The sequence below is a fragment of the Uloborus diversus genome, chromosome 8 (genome assembly GCF_026930045.1).
Source record: "Uloborus diversus isolate 005 chromosome 8, Udiv.v.3.1, whole genome shotgun sequence".
In the NCBI taxonomy this organism is placed as follows: domain Eukaryota; kingdom Metazoa; phylum Arthropoda; class Arachnida; order Araneae; family Uloboridae; genus Uloborus; species Uloborus diversus.
The window spans coordinates 140,721,705-140,744,722 of NC_072738.1; the positions used below are offsets into that span (position 1 = coordinate 140,721,705).

Here is a 23,018-nt window from a genome sequence, read left to right on the forward strand (position 1 = left end):
GCTAAGTAAAACAATAGATGCTATGAGACAGAACGCAAGTTCACGGAATATCGTCAACCAGTTTCAGTACTATCACACCATACAGCATCTTTATAATAAGACTGAAAAATATTTTTCTGCTCCGATGTTTTACATTATGATAAATTACGCAATAGGGACATTTTCTTCTTTATCTTTGAGCCTCGGTCACAGCGGGATTTCGACCTTTTTAGTTTTTCAAGAGTCTACGGTCTGTGCCATTTTGTGTTGCCTGTTTGTAATTTTGATCATAAGTACCTCATCAAACGTAACGCTATCCAGCATTTTATGGAAAAAGAGATTTCAGTTTTTGAGGAGTTCTGGATTGCTGAATATGGACGCTAGAAATCAGAAATATGCCAAACACTTAGAACTTCTTTCAAATATGGAACCTTTGTATCTCACTATCAGTAATATATTTCAAATTGATAAGTCTCTACTTGTTAGCTCTATCGGTTGTTTTTTGACGTATGGGTTCTTGATCGTAAACTTCAGTTGAAAGTATTCAGTTTCAAACAATATTAAAGAAATAAACAAAAGCATTCGAACTTCGACGTCTTGAATTCAAATTATGTTTTTAACAATCACGGATTACGATACGACCCTACTTGTTGAGTTTCTTGTTTCTACAAATGGAATCGGATGGAAATGGAGAAAAAAAATCGGACCTGTCATCTATGAATGGTGATTTTCTAGCTTAGATAATACGAGGCACATTCATAAAAGAAGAATAAAGATCTGGTTATTAAGGCAAATTTGCACCCGTATGCTCATCATAATGATTAAATTTACAGTGTATACCTTCATGGTATTTTTATTTCTTACCAATCTTAAAGGATAGAGATTAGCAATATGGACATTTTGTATTTAGGTGAAGTTTTGCTTTTTAAGTTCATATATGATGATGTTTTTCCAGAAAATATTTAATTTTTCACCGCTTTCTGCTGTTTTTAAATGTAAAATCGGCTTAAGTTAAGCCTTGAATGAACGCAAACGATATTTCTATACCTCAGAGGTAAAAGTACGTGAGTCCAAAATTGCGATTTTCTGTGTATTAGTGCATTGTCTGTAGATGCCTATTCGCAACTCCAATAAACTATAGAGGGCGCTGCAGCCACTACCCAATGGCGGACGAAAAAGGTAAAACAAACAAATGCCGTAACTTTTAACTTGCTTTGAAGCTTAATGAATGACAATAATTTTTCATCGTGTTTGTGGGAAACTTTCTTTTCTATTCCTCTGAAATTACATTACACCACAAACTGTCTGAAGCCTGTACTTTTCCCCAAAGAAAACACGTGGAAGAATGTTTTACCTTTTTCTTTAGTATTGTTAATCACCGCAAGGTAGCGCATTCGCGCCCTGTAGTTGCGAATCTCGCATCGAGCGATGTGAACGTAATTCTTTAAATAAAAAAAAATCTTCTCAATTTTTTACCAGGGTTAAAAGAGCACTCGTCCCATCTTTTGCATGCTCCAGACAAAAAGTTTTCCCTCTCTACTGTAAAATTATCATTATGTGACTTACGCTCCACTGACTCTGAGGTACAGATTTGTCTGCTGAACAAATATTAAAACAACAAACTTGTCTTATTCTCGTCGTCATGGCAATCTGAAAAATCAGAGCAGCATCAACTTTGGATGAGTGAAGATAATAAGCAATTCGTGATTGCTCAATAAACAATTGCTCATTTAAGTAAGAGTCAAGAACAGAAAAACCATTTGATGCGTTTTTGATTTTATAATATATTTGTACTTGTTACACGATATCTCTGTTTCCCTTTACTGGACTTATAGGTTTAAAAGCAGAAGTTGCGTAGTTGGGTAAAAATGACCGACTCCTACTCCTTTTCCTGAAAATCAGGTCGACTTCAATTCCACGACTTCGCAGCCCTACTTAAAATATGCCTTCTTTACCCCACTTTATCCCCACAGGTAAAATAATGAAATTCATCTAACTCTGATAAAATCCGGAATTAATGAGTCGAAGATAATTCATACAATTGAAGACTCAAAAGGCTTGGGTCACTACTAATAGCTTGAAAGTACTACCTGAAAAAGCATTTCATACTTCATTAGTGAAATTTTTTTTTACTAAATGACTAAAATTTTCGAACTTCATGGCCATTTTGGAACAAACAGGAGGACAGGCCCGTCATTTAGGAAGGTTAAGTGGGGGCACTATCACCCTGGCTTTGAGAAATTAGGGTTTTTACATACACGTAGGTAGGTCATTTCCAGGTATTTTTGACATTTATGTAGAGTTCGTAACGTGACCATTTTTTGCCATAACTTTTTAATTTACTGATTGATTTGCAAATTATTTGAATATGAGTTGGTGTGTTGGTAGGAAAAGCTCAGAATAAAATAATATGCTAATAAAACAGTAAATTAAAAAGTTATGGCAAAAAAATGTCACATTACGGACTCTACATAAATGTCAAAAATATCGTGAAATGGCCCAGGTGTGGTTGTTGTTTTTTGATAAATTCACATTGACTGCAGAGAGGACCACGAGAGGCCATGTTAAACTAGTCGGAAGCTAGGGACCTGTCCTTGGAGGGGAACCGGCTCGGAATCGGAGTAGTATAAATTTGACAAGTTTAAGGGGGGGGACTAAACTGACAAGGGACCCACTTTCGCTCTCGGCGGTTCTGATTGGATTTACAATACCTGCCCCCCCCCCCCCAACTCGGAAAACGGCGAAATGACGGGCTTGTATACATTCGGTATAACATTTCCGAAACCAATATCTGTTCTATAGCATTTGAAAGAAAAAGTAAACGAGAACTTGTTATTCTTTTTGTTCCAATGATCATTTTTATCCCATTCAGGCTCTTGAAACGTTAAATGTAAAACACGTAAACATGAATTGTGCGTGTTTCTGAGAAAGATAAAAATATTTATTTGTATGTAGATGATACATGACAAACGTTTTTTTTTTTTTTTGCTCCAGCCTTTTTTTTTTTTTCAGCAGGACAGAGACTTTTTATCAAGCGAAGAACCCAGGTAGCATCAACTCATCGGATTTTGCTCGGTCGATCATCGACTCCTCCTAAACTCATCGCGTAATGCACGCTGATATCGTCGCGATCAGAATCCGAGAACGGTTTTCGATGAGCTGTTTTTTATCGGAAAACTATATCCTTACGATCAAATTTTCCGATGAAAATTTGCCGAGCTACATTTCATCGGAAAAAGATATCGTAACGATCAAATTTTCCGATGAAAATTTTCTGAGCGAAATTTCATCGAAAAACGAAATCGTAACGATCAAATTTTCCGATGAAAATTTGCCGAGCTGCATTTCATCGGAAAAAGAGATCGTAACGATCACATTTTCCGATGAAAATTTGCTGAGCTACATTTCATCGGAAAAAGAGATCTTAACGATCAAATTTTCCGATGAAAATTTACCGAGCTACATTTCATCGGAAAGAGCGATCGTAACGATCAAATTTTCCGATGAAAATTTGCCGAGCTGCATTTCATCGGAAAAAGAGATTGTAACGATCAATTTTTCCGATGAAAATTTGCTGAGCTACATTTCATCGAAAAACGAAATCGTAACGATCAAATTTTCCGATGAAAATTTGCCGAGCTACATTTCATCGGAAAGAGAGATCGTAACGATGAAATTTTCCGATGAAAATTTGCCGAGTTACATTTCATCTTAAAAAAGTAGGTTGTTTGAATTTTCCGATAAAAATTTTCCCAATCTAAAATTTTTGGAAATCTCCCAACTGTTAAAATAGGATAAATTTTATTATTCGAATATCCGACAATTGATAGTGTCATTGATCAAACGTAAGGCTATACGGATCAACATTCAAGGTTGAAAATCGGAGGAAAAATGACTGAGACTTTGACTCCGAATCCGACTCCTGGATTTTGAAAAGGTTTACTCCGATTTGCTGCAAAATCAGTTCAACTTTAACTCCACGATTCCAACCCCTCTTACTTCACTGGAATTGCGAACAAAATGAGACTCCGACTCTTGAATGATTTCCCTCTATCTCCAAAACAATTCCACTCCGTTCAATTTGACTCCAAAAATTAGCGACTCCGACTCGGTTTGCGGGCAAAATGATCGACTCCGACTCTTCACTAGCTGGCGCCACAAGTATATTCACTGAATAAAGTTCTCACTTTTTCGTTCAGAAATCTGTCATGGCCTTGCCATCCGATAGATGGCGCCAGAAATGATTTTCCATTTAATACATTATTTTCCTCCTAGGAAAGAGCATTACTTGTCCCGTGGTTAGCATATGAATCTCGTATTCCAGAGGTCTAGGGTTCGATTCCCGGCTAAAGCGACTTGTTTGAGCTCATGAATCACGTTCGTCAAAAGTTGTTAAATTAGAAATTAAATAAACAAGTTATTAAAAAAAAATAAAATATATAAAATAATTGTCCCAAATGACATCATCCAAAAATACCCCTCCTGAAAGTTTTCAAGATGGCGGAAGGGTCACGTGATCATCCAAGATGGCGGACCCCCCCTTCCCACTGTTAATTTTTTTTCCTCCTGCTTCTCCCTATATCGCAGTTGTTACTACTTCTCATCGTATTTTCATCCTAAATTCATCGCCTCGGAACAGCACTGTTCGTATATTGCTCCAAATCTCATCGTATTTTCATCCTAAATTCATCGCCTCGGAACAGCACTGCTCGCATATTGCTCCAAATCTCATCGTATTTTCATCCAAAATTCATCGCCTCGGAACAGCACTGCTCGTATATTGCTCCAAATCTCATCGTATTTTCCTCCAAAATTCATCGCCTCGGAACAGCACTGCTCGTATATTGCTCCAAATCTCATCGATATAGGGAGCAAAATTCATCGAATTCCGATGATCGGATTCTACTATTGCCGATGAGACATATTGGAGCAATTTCCGATGAAAACTCATCGGAATCCGATCATCGACCGATCATCGGCCGATCAAAGTTTGATCGGATTTCGATGAACGGCCGATGATCGGCCGATGAGTTGATGCTACTCGGGAAAGATCTCTTTCTTTGAGATGTTCTGGGCTTGCACATTTGGCGGAAAAGCTTTTTGGCTTACTTGAGTCGACGAGCCAACGAAGACGGCAATCACATTTGAAAGGGTTTCCTAAAAAGATATTACGTTGTAAGATACAAAAAAAGTATATAGATTATGGAGAATTTGAAAAGCAAAAATTCTTACAATTTGATGTCAGTTGCTCCTTCCGTATTTTATCGGTATTATACTTGAGTATTTAACATAACATAACTACGTGCAATTTAATTGCGATTATACTGCCGTGTGCAGGTAAAGGGCAGTAACTGCACATTTTTCATGTTTTATTTTTTTCATCTATTGTACGTTATCTTTACTGTACAAGCTCGCTTATTTGGTTTCCGCTGAAAAAAAGCGCGAAAAAAGCGTCTAATGCCAACATTTCCTACTGTTATTATTGAATGCAACACATATTTCGTCAAATATCTCGAAAACTCGTTTCTGCAGATACTGCCGTTTACCTGCACACGGCAGTATAGTGGTACTTTTGGGCTTGTTAGGCTCAGCTTTGTTTGAACTCTGTCAATTCGAGTTCAACCAACAATTGCAATTTTTTTAAAGAGCTTTTGTGTAACATGATGTCAAAATCTTGTTACAGCTTCGAATTAAGCAGATTCCGAAATTTTGTAACTTAAGACACTTTAATAATGAAAAAAAATCCCGTTTACAATCAGGGTCCGTAAAATACCGAGCGTTAAGCGACCCTGGCGACTAAAAAAATGTCTTGGAGATTTTTTCAGAACAATAATCTTTCAGAAGCAATATTAAACTGGATTCACTTCTTCCTAACTCATAAGATTTCTTAACTTTTTTTGGGTTCTGTTTATAACAGCACTTAAATTTTTTGCTAAACAAAATGTTTTTTCTAAAGTGCTTGAAAAATTCATGCAAAGACATAACATTACTTTTGCTTTAATGACATTGAACAACTGCCTCAGAACGTTATTAAAGATTGTTGCAATATCCCACAAATAAATGTGAGGGTATTGCATATCCTCATTATGACCTATCTATCTCATATACCTTGCTTTCATACTTAGCGTAAAATATTTAGGAAATTTAAGAAGGCGAAGGCACAAGCTTTTTTTCGTCAAAAAGTTCACAAAAACTTGGAGACGAATTTTGTTGTCAAGTCCCTTGTACGCAACTATTCAATGGAAGTAAATAAATTCTGAAAAAGTGGTTTCTCTGCTGGCGCAGGTTCAATGCAGGGTAACAACCAATTCAACTACTATTCAGGAAATATAACAATGTATTCTACGAACATTGAATAAAGTGTTACATGAGTTTTTCGACCTTTTTATGTTTTATTTTTCTCTTTGCTTGAGTTCGACGAACCTCACAGGTCGACCGGTGAGTAACCGGTGCTAACCGCAGCATTCTTGAGAGCTATCGGTTAACTGGTTGCTTCCGATGTCGTTTCATGAGCCTCACCGGTTGATCTACCGGTCGAACGCGACTCTAGCTGGTTGATTGGTTGATGGAACCGCGTGACATTTTTGACCAATTATATGTGGTTTTTAGCTGAGTGTTATTCGTCTGTGTCATGTCTGCGCAAGTAACCGGTGATCAACCGAAAGCGTTCGATGAAGCATTGGTTCGTGAACAACCGGTTAGTAACCGCTGACGTCATTGCTGTCACGTGATTAACCAACTGGTCGCTACCGGTTGTGCTCGTTGAACGTAAGCATTATGAAATGTGGTTTCTTTGACGTGAGAGCAAAATTTTTAACCTTTTTCGACCTTTTCTAAGGTGTATTTTTTTATAACAACAAAAAGGGGTATCTTTGACAAGAGAGCAAGATTTGAAGTCTTTTTCGATCTTTTTATGCTGTGTATTTTATTTCTAATTACAAGGTGCAGTGACTTTGACACGAGAGCAAGATTTTCGGTATTCTAACTAATCGCTGGTTTTGGGATATTTCCTAATTCTTAAAAATAGTTATTGCGATACATTTTGACAATTACGAACTTTATAAATTTATTTATACTTACCACGCAGCACTAAAGTTTCCAAGTTATTCAGAGGCCATGAAAAAGTGTCTTCATTCAATGTCGCGAAGTGGTTGTTCTCAAGATCTACATCAACTAGGTTTGGCATATTTTTAAACATGTCGTCTGGCAAATGCTCCAACTTGTTTCCACTAAAAATATTTCATTTTAGAGTTGAAGCGAAGACACAATAAAAGTTTAAACATTATCTTAGTGCGTAATTAAATTTAAAAAATGACATAGTTACAGCTATTATTTATTACTATCTTTATCAAAGAAAGTGTTGAAAAAATAATCGTTTCTTGAAATCGTTTTAAGGCATGAATTAAGAAATTAGCGTTCATGAGGGTATATTTCGACTACTCCTAATCCTTTTATTACGTGGTATTTGAAATCCTAATGTTTTCATGAGCTTTTCTTCAGTGTCACGCAAACACAAGCAGTAACACGATAAAAATATGAGCGAAGCAGCCAAGGGCGGATCCAAAAATTTTTAAAGGGAGGAGCAGTTTATTTTAAGTAGTACTCACTTTTTAATATGCATACTGGTTTAGAAATATTGATCACAAAAGTTTCTTACTTCAATTTCGAAACGCTTCCGAGGGAAAGCCCCAACCTTAATTTCCTCAAAATTATAAAAATTCGTCTGAATTTTCATTTTTTGAACTTCAATAACGAAAAATTTTCAGTGGAGAGTTCCCTAAGAGAGGGGCGAACGTCTCCCACGCCCCCTCCGTGTACACACAACTGGAAGCAGTTAAAAATAAAAACATTGTGAGTCAGAGCTAGGGGCACTCCACAAGTAGTGTCACGCCATGAAGGAGAGGGGGTTAGTGATATTGTGACAGTTCGTGATGAGGGGGAGGGAGGGAGGAACAAGAAGCCTGACATCACACATTTTTTTAATGACAATATGTTTATGAAACATAGCGTGGCATGTGACAAGCGTAGGGGAGCAAGTAAGGTGCTGTGTAACATTTTGCGACAAAAGGGAGGGCGGCAAGAATTTTGAAAGAAAATGTGACATCATTTATGTACAGCCCCTTGTCCTGAAAGACTGTAAGTTACCTAAAATCCAGAAACAAAAGTTTCGCAGCTGGGTTTGGCAAGATGTTTCGCTTGATTTCTTTTAACGAATTCCCCTTCATGTTGAAAATCCTAAGGTTCTCTAACTTTGCAAATGCTTTCTCAACCACAAATGAAATGTCTGCATTGACGAAGCCAAGGGCCTCCAAGGTCTTCAGTTCCGGAAAGGGTTCGTCGATGGAAGTTAGCGAAATGGCGTTCACGTCCAGGAGCTCGAGTTTCTTCAGGTTCCTGAGTTGGTCCCACTCCCATCGGGCCACGAAGTGGCCCTCTAAGATTTGGAGTTTCTCCAGGTAGTTCTCCAGTCCCTCGAAAGCCACATCGGAGTCAGAAAGAGACATTAGCTGGGTGTGCATGAATCTGATCTGAAGAAAAGTAAAGGAAAAATAGTAAGGTTAGTGCACTAAATAAGGCTAACTTAAGGTTCAGAGTCTAATATCTTGCTCGTTTATGATTCAATTGACTCCAATTTTTGTACATTCATTAAATGACTCATAAAAATAGGAAAAAAAATATGAAGTTTATCTTTAAGCTTAAATTATGTTGGCAAACAATTTTTTAAAAAATGTCGGATTGGACTTATAAGTAAAAACCCAATAAGGCCAACTCTGAATAAACGGTAAGAAGAACGAGCAATCAAACTAAGCAAAATGGAGAAATTCTCCAATGTCAATATAAAACTACGCTTGATAAACTAAAAATATTATCGAAAATTCCGAACTTTCTTTGGTGGAAAAGAGAAATTTATTATATTCTGCTAATTTTTCACTCCTGCACATAGGTGTCTGTGCATCTGCGTTAGGGATGTATCGTTCATGAACGAACGGGTCAAAAAGATTGAATCCTTAAAATGAATGGATCCGTTCGTTCACCAAAAAAAGGAAGGACCGTTCTTTTGAACGGTGAGCAGTTTGGAATATTGTATCGATTCACTTGTGATAAAATAGCATTTTTTTAAAAAATTTTTGAATTACATTCATCCTCAAATTTTTAACTCTTCGTCAATCCAAAATTTACATTTTTCAACTGCAGTGCAATGTATTCATTTCCAACCGAAAAACTTTCTGCTTTATTCATCATTTTTCTTTAACCTTTGCATTTTATTTGCAATTTTCCAATGTATCCATTAGTAATGCTTTTTATAACTTGTTTGGCACCCTAACAAAATGTTTGAACTTTCCACTACCTGTCCCACGCATCTGCTAAAGTTCTTCTCATGCTTTCTGTCGCCAAAATTATTTATAAAAGTACCATTTATCACTTTTCTCGGCAATCCTTTTGTCTCTACAACATCTTTCCAGCCAATCCAACATCTAACTACCATCTACATTGATTTGGCTTTTTTTTTGACTTGCTTGGCGACTTCCAAGTCGCTTATTTTACATTCAATATCCAGAGTTTTTAAAAAAGGATTATTACTGTCTATTTTCCCCCCATTAAAGAAAGTGTATTTTTTTTCTGTTATCATTGGTACTGTGGAATAATTTTGAAGCTCCCTAGTATTTAAGTGAGTCATTTTTAAGCACTTTTATTATATTTGACCTGATTGTCACTGAAAAATCTGAGTCTTGCTACCTCATAAAATCGGCTTTCTGACAATGATGGGTGCTCCATCTTGTCGAAAATGACAGACCATTGATTTTAACATGTTCCAGCAAGTGAAACAAAACTTCAGACAGTACGAAAGGTTTCCCTATCGAGCACTAGTGAAACAAAACTGTTTTTTTCTCCAGTAAAGTCAACGCTCTTACTGTATTGGTAGGATTGTTGCTTTAATAAGCTCTCCACACCTTGGAGGGAATTGTATCACAGTCACATCTATTTTGCTGGTAATCCGTGAAGCTCACTCTTACGTGGTTTACGGGTTAGCTGCACTGTTACGGGTTGAGAGTTAGCTGCACTGTTATAACTGCAGGTTGCATATGGCACATTTTAGGGTGAAGCATTGTAACACCAGTGGTACCCCTTCAAGGGTGCCATTTGGTCAGGGGTGGTTGTGATCCGAAATTTCAGAAAATTCCGAAAAATTTAGGTTGCCGTTTCCGAAAATTTTGGGCTGACAACAGATTCTAAAACTGAAAAATTATTCAAAAAAAAGTCCCCCCCCCCATGATTTCAATGATTTTTGTATGCATATTTGAAAAGTTTTTACTGGGGGAGGGGGGGGGTCGAGCTCTCTCATAATTTCCGAAAATGCAACACTCTCTTCAGAAAATTTTACTTGAGTCCACTTGCACCCTTGCATTTGGCGCTCTATTGGACATTTAAGAGTACCAGAGGGAGCCATTTTGCATCCTTGTTGGTGTCACAGGGTGCCATAATGAACCAAATGGTGCCTTAAAGAGTGCGATAGGGAATTAGGCTGGTGCTACAACGTTTTAACCTAAAAGGGCTCTTAGAAACCCGCAGTTTTAACAGTGTGTATTTTACTTACACTTCGGAATCTCATTCCGTGGAAGAGTTCACTAGGCAAGTACTGTAAAGTTGAGTTGCTAATGGCAAGCGAAAACATATCGTAGGGCTCCGCTGATTTCATGGGTTGTATGAGTTCGTCGGGGCTTCGAATGTGGAAGCAGATCATCATGGGACCGTTGCCTCTGTCTTCGCAGATGCAAGACGGAGCGATGTCTTCTTCTGCAGGACAGCTGGTTGATAGGCCACATACCATGAGCAATACTACAGAAAGTTTAGTTATTGAAGATGGCAACATGATGGAAAATCAAGAGTGCCGAAAACCTGATGGTAATAAATCCCTCTGAAATGAGAAACAATGCCCGTGATGTTAAACAAAATTTCTGATGTTATAGAGAGAAGTCAAGTAATGTTAAGCTAAAATGCTGAGATTTTTTGTACTGTTTCGTCATAAGTGCTACACTTCACTACAGAAATATAAACTGTTCTTTTATAAGAAAATTTGTAGCAAACTGGGACTTCTAGAAACAAGTCTTCAGTAATCATATCAGCGCTACTTAAGAAGGAGATGTGTTGTAACTAGAAACTTTATGGAAGTTTAGCTGCCTAGATACTTTCTAGTAAACGGGCATTTTTTTAATTTTAGTTTTTCACTTAATTTATAATCGCTAAACTGTAAAAAAAAATTCTAAAACGTTACTGGGTATTTCCGTGTTATGTTTCGGGATTTCAATGGTTTTTATCCACTTCTTGGAAAAATCAAGGATCATTGTCAAAAAGTTTCCTGAATTTGCTACAAGTTGCACGAATGCAGACTCCTCACTGTTGTGAAAATATTTTTAGCTCCCAGTTTAAAGATTAACTGAGCGTATTTATAAAGTGTATCGGCTTCAGATCGATTGCGGCACGTTCAGACTGATAGGCGTCCAAAGGGCGCAAATCAGTCGGTGGACTACGTAGCTTTGCAAAAATTGCAGGCGAGTAAAATCCTTGATGCTTTCTTGCAATTCTGTCTTTGCATTTGCCATGGTTGCAAATCAGCTTTTTGAGCTTTCCCGGATACGTAGGAAGATGCCAAGATATTATATAATACCTACCTAAGTTTACTCCAAAGTTCCAGGGACACGACTGGCTTTAAAACGGAAGATTTCTGAATATTTCAGGAGACTTCCAGGATAATTTCAGGAGGGTTACTGCATTTCTGCGGAAATCGTTCCTGGATTTTGTAAGATATATTACTGGAAGGAGTTGGGCACATTAGTTGCCCATTATTTTCCAGGAACGTTTCTGAACCGTATTTACAGTGCGTATATTTGCTCACAGTTACATGAAAACTACTTGCCGGCTGATACTATAAATTAGTTTATCATTTTAATGTTTCTTAAAACTAAACAATTAAATAGCATAAAACGGTTTTTTCAAAGAATCAATTGGACTCCAATCCTGGAAAACAATTTGTTCCAAAATTTTTGTTGAGATCAATTTTTGAGCTGTGTTTGTCAAAGAAGCTAGTTGATTTCAAAACTGTAGTTCTTCCACTATCTTAGGTCTTTTCTCTGCAACTCATCTCGACTCTCTTTACCCTTTCAAATTGATGTTAAGTGTTTCTTTCCCAAAATATTACTCTCATCTTTTTTGCGACAAATTTTAATTAACTTTACCGTTACCGGAAAAAAAAATTAAAGGACAGATAAGAAATGAATATTAATTCCATGTTCATCAGTTACACAAAAAGGATTTTTTTTAAATTTTGAGTGCAAAAAATTTTAAAATTCATGCTTACTTAAAATTTTTTTTTTCGTTCCTGTATTTTTGAGAAAAACTTCTACAGTTTTTGAATTGGTCGCCTTGATTCCTGCGCAGCCCAAATCCCGGACGTGATAGACAAGGGCGGATGCGAACTACCATTTGAGGGGAGGCGGCATGCTGAAGAATTTAGGGTTTTGAGTTCGTAAGTTTTCTAAAATTACTACTACAGAACTACTGTAATTATATGGAGAATGTTATGATTCTGCTTCAGGTTTTTTTGGGGGTTTACATGAGTGCGACAGCAAAATAAATAATCATACTCAACCAGGGCGAACACTGCATTTTCTGGTCGCTTCCTTTTTGTTCATGTATAAAAGGAATTTGCTGTTGCTAATGCATAAAATAAAAAAAAATGAATAAAAAACTTTTGAAACCTTATTCTTAAAAATAAACCACAAACTTCACTCACTAAGGGGTATTCGCTCATCGGTCGGTCTACCTTACGATGTTTTGCATGAATTGTGGTGTAAATATCTTGTATCATTGGTTTTATTGTTTTCATGATTACTAAATACAGTTGAACTCATTTATAATGAATCCCTGATGGAACGAAAACCCAGATTTAGTGACGAAGTCGAAAAGATTTGGTTCGTATTCAATATTTTGGTTAGTGTTCAGTATATAGGAGTGGAATTTGCCTTTAACCGAAAAAACCCTGCCTAAAACGTTTTTGTGATTCATAAAAATTCTAGTGCCTTCCATCTCAGCTTATGCTTCCTAAGAAAAATTCTTTCAACATTCGTAAATAAATTTTAAGTTATTGATGAGTCATAAGCCATGAGAACAAGTGATGACGCCCCATTTCTTTTAATTTGTGAAGCCAATGTTATCACTTCTGAGGACATTGTAGCTCACATTCAAGCAAATGCTTATGATAAAAAAAATGAAAGCGAGGACGATGAGGACAAATGTGAAGAATTTTAAGCCGGACAACCCTCAAGATATTCAATGACTTTTGACGTGCAACAGTTTCTTACAAACCAGGTGCACAAATGACGATATCTAATGGACTGTGAATGTCACAATAACACAAGAAAAATAAAATAAGACAGTTCAAAGCAAATTCACCAACTTCTTTGCTACCGTACTGAAAAATGTGCGAATGAATATTTACGATTTCCTGCTTCAACTGATTTTTTAGGAGTAGGGGAGACGTGGGTACAGTGAGACAGACAGGGAGAACAGTGCGACAACAGCAACATCTGTTCTGTTTGGATATTTCCAGCCTGATAGAACTTTTGAAAAGTCAGGTTGATATACTCTGAACAACATTATAGAAAAAAGGTTGCTTTCAAAGAAAGAAAAATAACTGTGTACGTAGGCTGTTCAATAAGGAATGAGACAAATTTTATTGCCACGAAACCACTCATCGGAATGTTAATTTCTTTGGCATGAAAAATGTCTGTTGTCTGTATTAACAAAAGCAACCGATAGTTGGGGCGTACCGACTTATGTTCCTGAGTATCACGTGATTAAATTGCAGCATGTTGGCGGGAGCCTACAAGAAATAAGAATAATTTTACTGCTGCGAAACCACTCATCGGAATGTTAATTTCCGTTGCCTGAAAAATGCTTGTTGTCTGTATTAACAAAAGCTACCGATAGTTGGTGCGTACAGACTTATGTATCACGTGATTGAATTGAAACCTTTTGGCGAGCGGCGCCTACAAGGCGCAGCCAGTTGTCAAAACTGAAGCGTCGTTGGAACAAAGTTACGCGATTAAAGTTTGTTTTTGTCTGCAAAAAGCAGCATCGCAGGTCTTTGATATGATACGTGAAGTTTCCAACGATGAGGCAATGTTTAGAATCAGTACTTTTTGCTGGCATAAAGCTTTTATAGAAGGCAAGCAAAATGTGAAGCATATTGAACATGAGGGACAACCTTCGGAGAGACGATGATTAACACTGCTGCTATTATCATCAAGGGGGAATCGCAGAATTATTTTACATCGCTGGTTTCTAGCTGTTTCCTTAACTTAAGGCTGCTCTTCAGTGGGAAAGAAAAACCATCTCGCTTGAAAATGGGCCTTTTCTTTAAACGAAAGCAGTGTACATCAGTGAAGTGATTGACACTTCAACAACCAATAGAACGAGCGGTGGCCGATGAAAGTGTGGATCATGTGACCTGTCACATTTTGCAGGGGGACAGACCGGACGCTCCCCTGCTGTGCAGAGTAGTCGAAGGAGGTAATAGCTGACGGCGAAATGAAACCGCAGCTTTTTACAGACCCTTCCAAGGAAATTCTAGTTCTTTCCCTCTTGAGTCTTGACTACATAGGTAAAAGAAAAATAACTCAGTGTAAAAGGCGCGGCATTTTGCAATCCCGCTTGTGATATTAATTTATTTGCATTCGCACTAAAATTAATTTTTGAAACGAAGATTTTTTCCCCCATTAATACGGTTCCTGATCTCATCTAGGAAAAATTAACGAATGAATGAATATTTGCAATAAATTTATAAATTCGTTTTATTTTAAGAAAAATGTTCGTTATTGAAAATTGATAATATCAAAAAAGGAAGGAAAAAAAAGATAGCCTGCATGACCACACTGAATTTTAACGAAATGAACTCCAAATTCTAACCAAAAAATATTCTTTAAAAATGGATGATCCTACTTAATAAATTTGAAAAATCGAGTGCCGAATAAAAGTGGGGACTAACTAGTTATCGGTTGGCGAAATTCTTTCACTTCCTCTGCCTGTTTGCCACTCTCCCCAACCCCATCCGAGTTAGCAGAAAACATTCTTAAAAATGAAACTAGATCCTCTTTGCATAGTTAATACTTGATTGTACAATAAACATTGATGCCACTAATTAGTTACATTAACCTTTATTTGAACTGATAATATTTATATTTTAGTGCTAAATTAAATACTACTTTGTTGGTTAGTTACCTGTTTTACAAATGTAGTGGCGACTAGAAAAAAATGTGGCTACTATAAATACCTTTTCTCACCACTGGTGACCAGAAAATTCCCCTAATCTTTATCTTTGAATCCTTTTCTTTTTGAAAAAAATATTTATTTATTTATCTAAGTACTATATGCAGATGAGAAGGCTACGATAGCATTTCTCAAGGGGTTGTTATGGTGAAAGTTCTTTCAAATTGAGCATAACAACGGCAAAGTCGCGGACGGCTACGGATAAGGATTTCCTGAATTTGAAAAATTAAAGATTTTTCTCTGATCTTTGTATGCAAGGGTGCTCACCCTGCTCCAAGCTCAAAGGCAAAAATCACTTTTTCCCCCACTCTCAATGTTTGTAAACTATCTTGCGTTGAAATTTTGCAATAAAACTAAACCTAGCACTTTTAGAGTCTCAGATTCCCAGTTACTAAATTCGGCAAAATACATGAGGTATTACATGCACTATATGACCAAAAGTATTGGGACACTTTCAAAAATTCACAATTTTACGGATTTCTCAAAAAATAAAAGACCAATTGCTCTCTGCTCTGTAATTTTTTTCTCATGAAAAGTATACTCCAGACGTCAAATCCAATAACAATTAAGTCTGCTATTCATTTAGGGGACCAGCAACAAATAATCTGTTCTTATCATGAATCACTCTATAGCGATGGCAGGAAAGTGTTGCCAGTTTGCTAACAATTCCTTACCATTCGTCGCCTATCCTAGAATTATAGAAATTCGGCTCATTAGATTGCTGATAACTTTTTAAAATTTAAAGAAATTGCGGTGGAATTTTTTTCATGGATTGTAGGATGTATCTGAGCTTTGAATTATGAACGTTATAAATTGCTATCTTTCGTGTCTGCGCAGTGAAAAATTAATAGCTTTAACTGTTCATATTTCAACAAATTTTCAATATTTTAACTTCAAATTTTATTATTATGTTTCTCTAAAATGCTGTCAAATATTTTAAAAGTTTAGTAACGTTTGACGAAATACTCTGCGTAATATAAGGCGAAAACCTTCAAAAAAATTTTGCATTTTTGAAAGAAATGCTTATATTTCCATGGGTATAAGAGATACTTTCACAAAAATATAAAAATAAGTTTTTGATAGATTTTTAACTCATTTCTGAAAATTATAGCTTATTCCCAGCAATTTGCAATGAAAAATTATCAAAAAACTTTTTTACTCAATTTGTTGTCGGTCCCCTAAATGAATAGCAGACTTAATTTTTATTGGAAAATGACAACTAGAGTATACATTTTATGCGAAACAAATTATAGAGCAATTGGACTATTATTTCTCGAGAAATCCCTAAACATGTGAATTTTTGAAAGTGTCCCAATGCTTTTGGTCATATAGTGTATATAGTGCTTCTACTTCAACACATTGAGCTTTTATTAAAATTTTCTAATAAGTCTTGTGAGTGTCTGATCCTCGTTAGTTGTCATAATAAATATTAAGGGTTGTACTTTTTCTCAGGAGGCACGAAAATATTACCTACATGTATATCTGCCTGAAAAAAAAAAAAAAAAAAAAATCTCGAAATACTTAGATGAAAAAAAATCTCAACGCCTCGCTCTGCCAGATTTTAAAGTTTTTATCGCTCTGCCTCGTTTTCATGCATCTTGCATTTAATGAATCAATAATAAAAAATAAAAAAAGGGCAAGAAACAGATTTGCAGGAAATACATAAAGTTGAAACAAAAATGAAAATGAACAGCTTACATTTAGGAAAGCAATTATAGGTACAAGTAAGGGTTCACAATTAAAAAAAAAACAAACAAGACAAACTTTTTCTTTTAAGTTCTGTGTTACGCACTTCTGTGCCGAAAAATTATCGTATCCTGTCTTCAGTCACAGAATAAAATGAATGTTCTAATCCAATGATTTTCAAGTAATTTTCATTCGTATAGAACAAAAATCTTTTTTGAGATCCCACATTTTCCATTCTATTGACTCCTAGTAATATGTAAATACAGCGAGAGAAAGGATTTAGCTTCTTGTTTAGGAGAGGGAACCATTTCTATATTTAATTAACATGATCTTTATCGTAAGCATACTATTTACTCAGAAATACTCCCTATTTTCCCAAGCACTCTGTTTGAGGGCTATGCCTTTTAATTTTCTCGAAAATAAAAATTTTCAAAATGCACTTTTAGACGATCTCTGGTAGTATTTGGAAGTAAGTAAGAGGTCCTGTGATCTTCCACCAGCAAATTTTTGAACTTGAAACGCCAAAAACACAATTTCAGGTTCTTCAATTCTGTTAGGAAACGGGGAGTTCGGAAGCTTTCCCCGGAATTTTTCGAAATAGTCTAAAAACGCAGTCTTAGTGTGATGTTGGGGGGGGGGGAGGCAAAATTTTTAAAGTGTTATAAACATGATTGTAGGCCATCTTTAATAACGTTGGGGACATGCAGGTTTTTGAAATCCAAAAATGCAATTTTAGACGACTTTTTTTTTTTTATGGTCAAAGGACTTTTCACAAACTCCCTTCCCGAAATTTTTTGAAATTAAAGCCATAAAAACGAAATTTAAGACGATCTTTAATGATTTTTTTTAAGGGGGGGGGGGTGCTTATGTGACCTGAAAACCTTTATGCCTGTAATTAATTTTTTCTACATTGTATTAAAATGCTGATCTAGCTTCTGAGAATGAAAATAGAAAACAGTGAAAACTTGTAACCCCCATTCTATATTGTTCACATTTTAGTTAGCTTTGTCGGCAACATAAGGCTGAAAACGTCATTAAAACTAATACATACAATGCTTAGTAATTCTACCACGGTGTGTTTTTTACATTAACTGAATTATATTAAATTGCTAATATATTTTTCATGATTTTCTATGTGTTTAATGAGTATGTTGGTGTACGGAATGTTTTCCGCAATTGAATTTTCCACCTCCCAAACCTTCTAAAGAAATTTGACGAGTCTGGCTCTTAAAGACACAAATAATTTTCAAAAATGTTTGTTGAGCTGTGGAAAGCACTTTATGTGTGTACCATTTGTAGTAACATAAAACACATGTAAAACGATGCAAAATACCCAGTATCTGGAATACGATTTAATCTATATATAAAAATATTTTTCTACTGGAAGGGAAAAATGTCAACTTTTCGCATTCGACAGCATTGTAACAATGTTCATTATATTGTAAATAAACAATTTGACTCAGAAATATTCCTTTCAAATCTATTTCTTTTCAAACCACAAATTTGAAAAAAAGCAGATGTTGCGAATTTAACAGCTAATAGCACGCATCTACATGGATTCACTTTCAAAAGCACTTGATTCTTCACGAAAGCCTTATAGGAAAAGAGGAAAGAAGAAAGGACGTCCAGCGGAGGTCATTGAGGGGAACTAATGAGAGGGTAATAAATCTTACACCCCATTAGCACTTACCCCTTAAGTCTGTGCTTACCCCTCAAAAAGGGGAGGTTTCTAATAAAGGGCGGGGCGAATGCAAAAAGTGAACGTATTTTGAAATTTTTTTCAATAGTTAGAACATGATATTTGTTTAAAAAATGGTCGCATTATTTCAAACAAGATCTCAAAAGAGAGCTGGAAATATTTTGCGTGTCAGGGCGTTCTTAAAATTTCGATAGCACGAGTTGCAGATGTTTTACAGAGCGAAATGTCCAACAGTACCTCGTTTTCGAAGAAATTCATTTTTTCTCGAATTTTAAAAAATCGGAGAATGGACACATCAAAAAAGTAAAAACTAAAAGAAACAGACATGGTCTTGAAAAATACTCAGAAAAAAAACCGGATCCGAAAACTTCACAGGAATTTGTAAAACAAGCTCCAACTTTCTCCGTAGGTTAACATTAGATCCGAATCTTTCAGACTCTCAGTGAAGAGCACCCTTAAGAAACCATTGCGAGGCAAACATTTTGAAAGCAACAAAGCATAGCTAAACTCTACGGAGGCGGTTTTAAATAAGCTCTCACAAACTTAACATTCACAAGTTTTAAAGAAGTGAACAAAACGTTGGAATTAATGCATTCAGTCCCTCAGAAGTTATTCTTAAAAAAACTATCTAAATTATGAAGATTAAAGTTGCTCTGTATTTTTTTATAAACTTAGTCTTTTTACTTATTGAACAGCCCTCGTAATTATCGTTTGAACCCAAAAGTTTGAAGTAAAATTATCTCCATTGTTTGTTGCACTCTTTCTGAACTGCTAGATAATTTTTACAGACTGGTGCTATTAATTTTACATAAGCTTATTAACTAACTTTCATTTCAGCGGAATTATATTATTAATTTTCTTTGTTTGAGAATGCAGCTATTTTTTTATATTCTGCAATGAGGGAACAGGGAGACACCATTAATTCGTTGCTCACTGCTGCCACGGCACTTTTATATTGAAAGTGGAGAAGTTATATATTGCATTAAATCTACTTACAACTATCCTGTTGATGCAAATAATAATAAAATAAGTTTGAAAGCCCTGCATCAATAAAATAAGGATTCTTGAATGGAATTATGACTTTTATTGCTATTCAATATCACGTAAATCTTCCCATTTTGTACTTATTCTATCTATATTATGTATTTTTTATTGTTTCATTGCAATGCGCTAAATGTGCTAATACTTTTGATGTTTCCAAATTTCAACATGCCTAGAAAATCGGAAGTCAGATAAGCTGTTGTTTTAGATTTTCTGAAACAGAGAAGAAAGAAACTGGTGTACTAGTTATAGACAAAGGCTACAGTGAAAGCACTCCATTCTTATGTAATGTTACATCACAAGATGACACTTACGGTCATTTTACTTAATCCAGAGTCATCTAAATCACTCTATCTCAGTCCCAAACAATTACGTGGTGGATGTGACTACTGTGTGTCAAGACGACATGAAATTCATCTTGCCAAAGGCAATATCTCATATCAAAGATAAACAACAATAATCATTCATATTTTTCCAAGTAAATTTGGATTCTTTCAAAGTTCGCTAATTTCAAAAAAATATGCGTCTCATTTTTCCCATACCAGGTGTAAAGTGAGACAAAATTTATATTTTGTTTTCATTTTTTTCTCGTTTGTGTGATTTAGTAGTTTTTCTAGATACACTTTTATAATACGTATCACAGAGATCAATATTGTGCCTTTTGAAATAATTAAATTTCTGTGTTTTTTAATGGTAAAAAATGTAAATGAATTTTCGTGTCTTACTGTACCCACTCTTTCCCTACTCAGTTTCAACAAGCAAATATCGCGGATTTTTTTTCGCACTCGCTATAAGCGAGTACAACTTTATAATGAAATGTTTTTTGTCAATAAACATAATGAAATACAAAATAGAAAAAAATGGCTTTAATTATAAAGATTTAATGCTTGAAGTATTCTTCGAGTTTAAATAATCCCAGTGCAGACTTCAAAGCAAAATGCAGAAAACCATACATAAAAAGTAATATACCGGGTGCTTCAAAAAATGTATACATATACTTTGGACTTCCATAGAAAATTCATTTACTGTTCTACAAACTTAAACTTCTGGATTTTCCGCTCTACAAGGCTAGGCCGCACTATCACAGGGACGTACGAGCGAGCCTGGATCAAAATTTACCGTACCAGTGGATGGGACGCAGGGAATCGAGTTTCCAGCAAGCTCCCCAGACCGTACACCACTGGATTTCTTTTTATGGGGCACAATAAAAAATGAGGTGTACAAACGTAAGCCACGTAATCTAGACATTCTTTGGAATGAAATTCAAGCCGTGTGTAGATAAATCTCATTGGACGTTTTGATACGATGTACAGAATTATTGGTGACTCGTTCTCGGAATTGTATTGATGCTGCAGGTCACCAATTTCAACAGTATTAACATTTATTGTTTACGTTTTATTTACATTGAACTGTAAATAAATTTTTTATGGAAGTTCGAAATGTGTATACATTTTTTTTTTTTGAAGCACCATGTATTTATATATTTAAAAATAATACTTACGAGTCCAGGCAAAGATTTTCACTTCATTTTACACTACCAATAAATAAAAATTACTCCAAGAAACATATGCTAAGTTTCCAAGTATTTTATCTTCCCGATAAAAAAAAAGGTAGAATCAATGATAAGCCATTTAGGTACTGTTATCATTTTTTTAATTCTATTAACGTCAAAATTGCACTTTTACATCATACAGAAACGCATCTACAACCAGGACTGCGAAGTCGGAGGGAAAATAACCGGCTCCGGTACCGACTCCGACTTTTTTACCCCAAAATCATTCGGACTCCGACTCCGCAGCCCTGCCTGAAACATTTTCTTCACTTCAACAACTTAGTGATATGTCGCCAAATTTTGCACTCATCCAAATGTCAGAGCATAAAAGTCCTGGATAGGGTAGACCGACCAGTGAGTGAACACCACCCAGTGAATGAACAGCGCGTCATTTTTTTAAAATAATAAGCTTCCAAAATTTTTTTTCTGAATAAATTCAATACAAAAGCGTTCTTTATTGATATTCTAAGGTATCTGACACCTGATTGGTTACTTTGGATACGTATTTTTTTCCTGGAAAAAATTTGAAATTTTTACTCCCGTGGATCGTTCTTTCTCTCTTTCAAAGTAATAAGGCTGGTTTCTTGCTGGCAATTATTTTGATACATATTATTTTTATCGATAAATTTTATTTTTTAACTCTATGAAAGAAAAATTATATATACATATTTAGGCTATGGATTTAAATTGTTTCAGTCAATGCAGAATGCGTAGATTTTCAGGTAGAGGGGTGTTCAGTCACTGGGTACGAAAAATTGCGAAAACCTAGTGAATGAACAATGGCAAAATTTCTTTAGATTTAAAAAGAAATTTGAATTTTCTTGAGATATTTTCATTTTCGTACTTTATTGTAATGCAGATAGTTTTATATGCTTATTTATTTATGTATTTCATTATATATTTTATAATTTGTTTATTTGTGGCTTTGTAAAATGTACTTTTTACTGAGTTTTATCTTTTATCTATCTATATCACTATCTATATATTAACTTACCTACCTACATCTATCTTTCTATATCTTTATCTCTCTTGATAGATAGACAGGTAGATAGAGAGATAGAGAAATAGAAATATACATAAAAAGAGAGAGAATAGATAGGTAGATATGTATGTATGTTTGTATATAGATAGATAGATAAATGGATAGAGGAAGATATAGAGATAGATACATAAAAAATAAGAGGTAAATAGATATATCGATAGATTTATTGATAGATAGTAGGTAGATATATAGACAGGTAGATAGACCAATAGATATAGATTGGTGGATAGATATATATAAGGAGATAGATAAGTAGATAGATATATAGATAAGTACATAGATAGATAAGTTCATATATATATATATATATATATATATATATATATATATATATATATATATATATATATATATATATATATATATATATATATATATATAGATAGATAGATAGATAGATAGACAGATAAATATATAGATAGCTAGATACAGATAAGTAGATAGATAGATAGAAAAACAGATAAGTACATTGATAAATGGGTAAATAGACATAGAGATAGACCGATAGATGTGTAGATAGAAAAATAGATGGAAGGGTATATTGATAGATGGATAGAGATATAAAGAGATAGACATAGATTGATAGATATAGATAGTTATATAAATAGATAGTTATATAGATAGATATATAGATAGATAGATCTCAAAGAAAAACATAGTTTCTTTTTGAATCAAAATTTATCATGTTTATT

The 23,018-nt window shown here is 35.1% G+C and overlaps 1 protein-coding gene across 1 annotated transcript; it reads right to left on the bottom strand.

Annotated features, from left to right (window-relative positions):
* Nucleotides 1–53: 53 nt before the first annotated feature.
* On the bottom strand, nt 54–21,253 carry LOC129228638 (slit homolog 3 protein-like). Its single transcript, XM_054863321.1, has 6 exons — nt 21,234–21,253; nt 10,577–10,897; nt 8,125–8,507; nt 7,060–7,208; nt 5,021–5,136; nt 54–101 (listed from the first exon to the last, which is right to left on the bottom strand). Exons 2-6 carry the CDS (start codon nt 10,850–10,852, stop codon nt 54–56), a joined length of 972 nt encoding a protein of 323 aa, XP_054719296.1. The 5' UTR covers nt 10,853–10,897; nt 21,234–21,253.
* Nucleotides 21,254–23,018: the final 1,765 nt, after the last annotated feature.

Coding starts and splice junctions, on each gene's coding strand:
- LOC129228638 (XM_054863321.1), bottom strand. CDS start 10,852: ATGTTGCCATCTTCAATAACTAAACTTTCTGTAGTATTGCTCATGGTA. Junction 7,209..8,124: donor CTTTTGTTTCTGGATTTTAG/GTAACTTACAGT, acceptor AAATATTTTTAG/TGGAAACAAGTTGGAGCATT. Junction 102..5,020: donor AAGAAAGAGATCTTTCCCGA/GTAGCATCAACT, acceptor AATATTTTTCAG/TCTTATTATAAAGATGCTGT.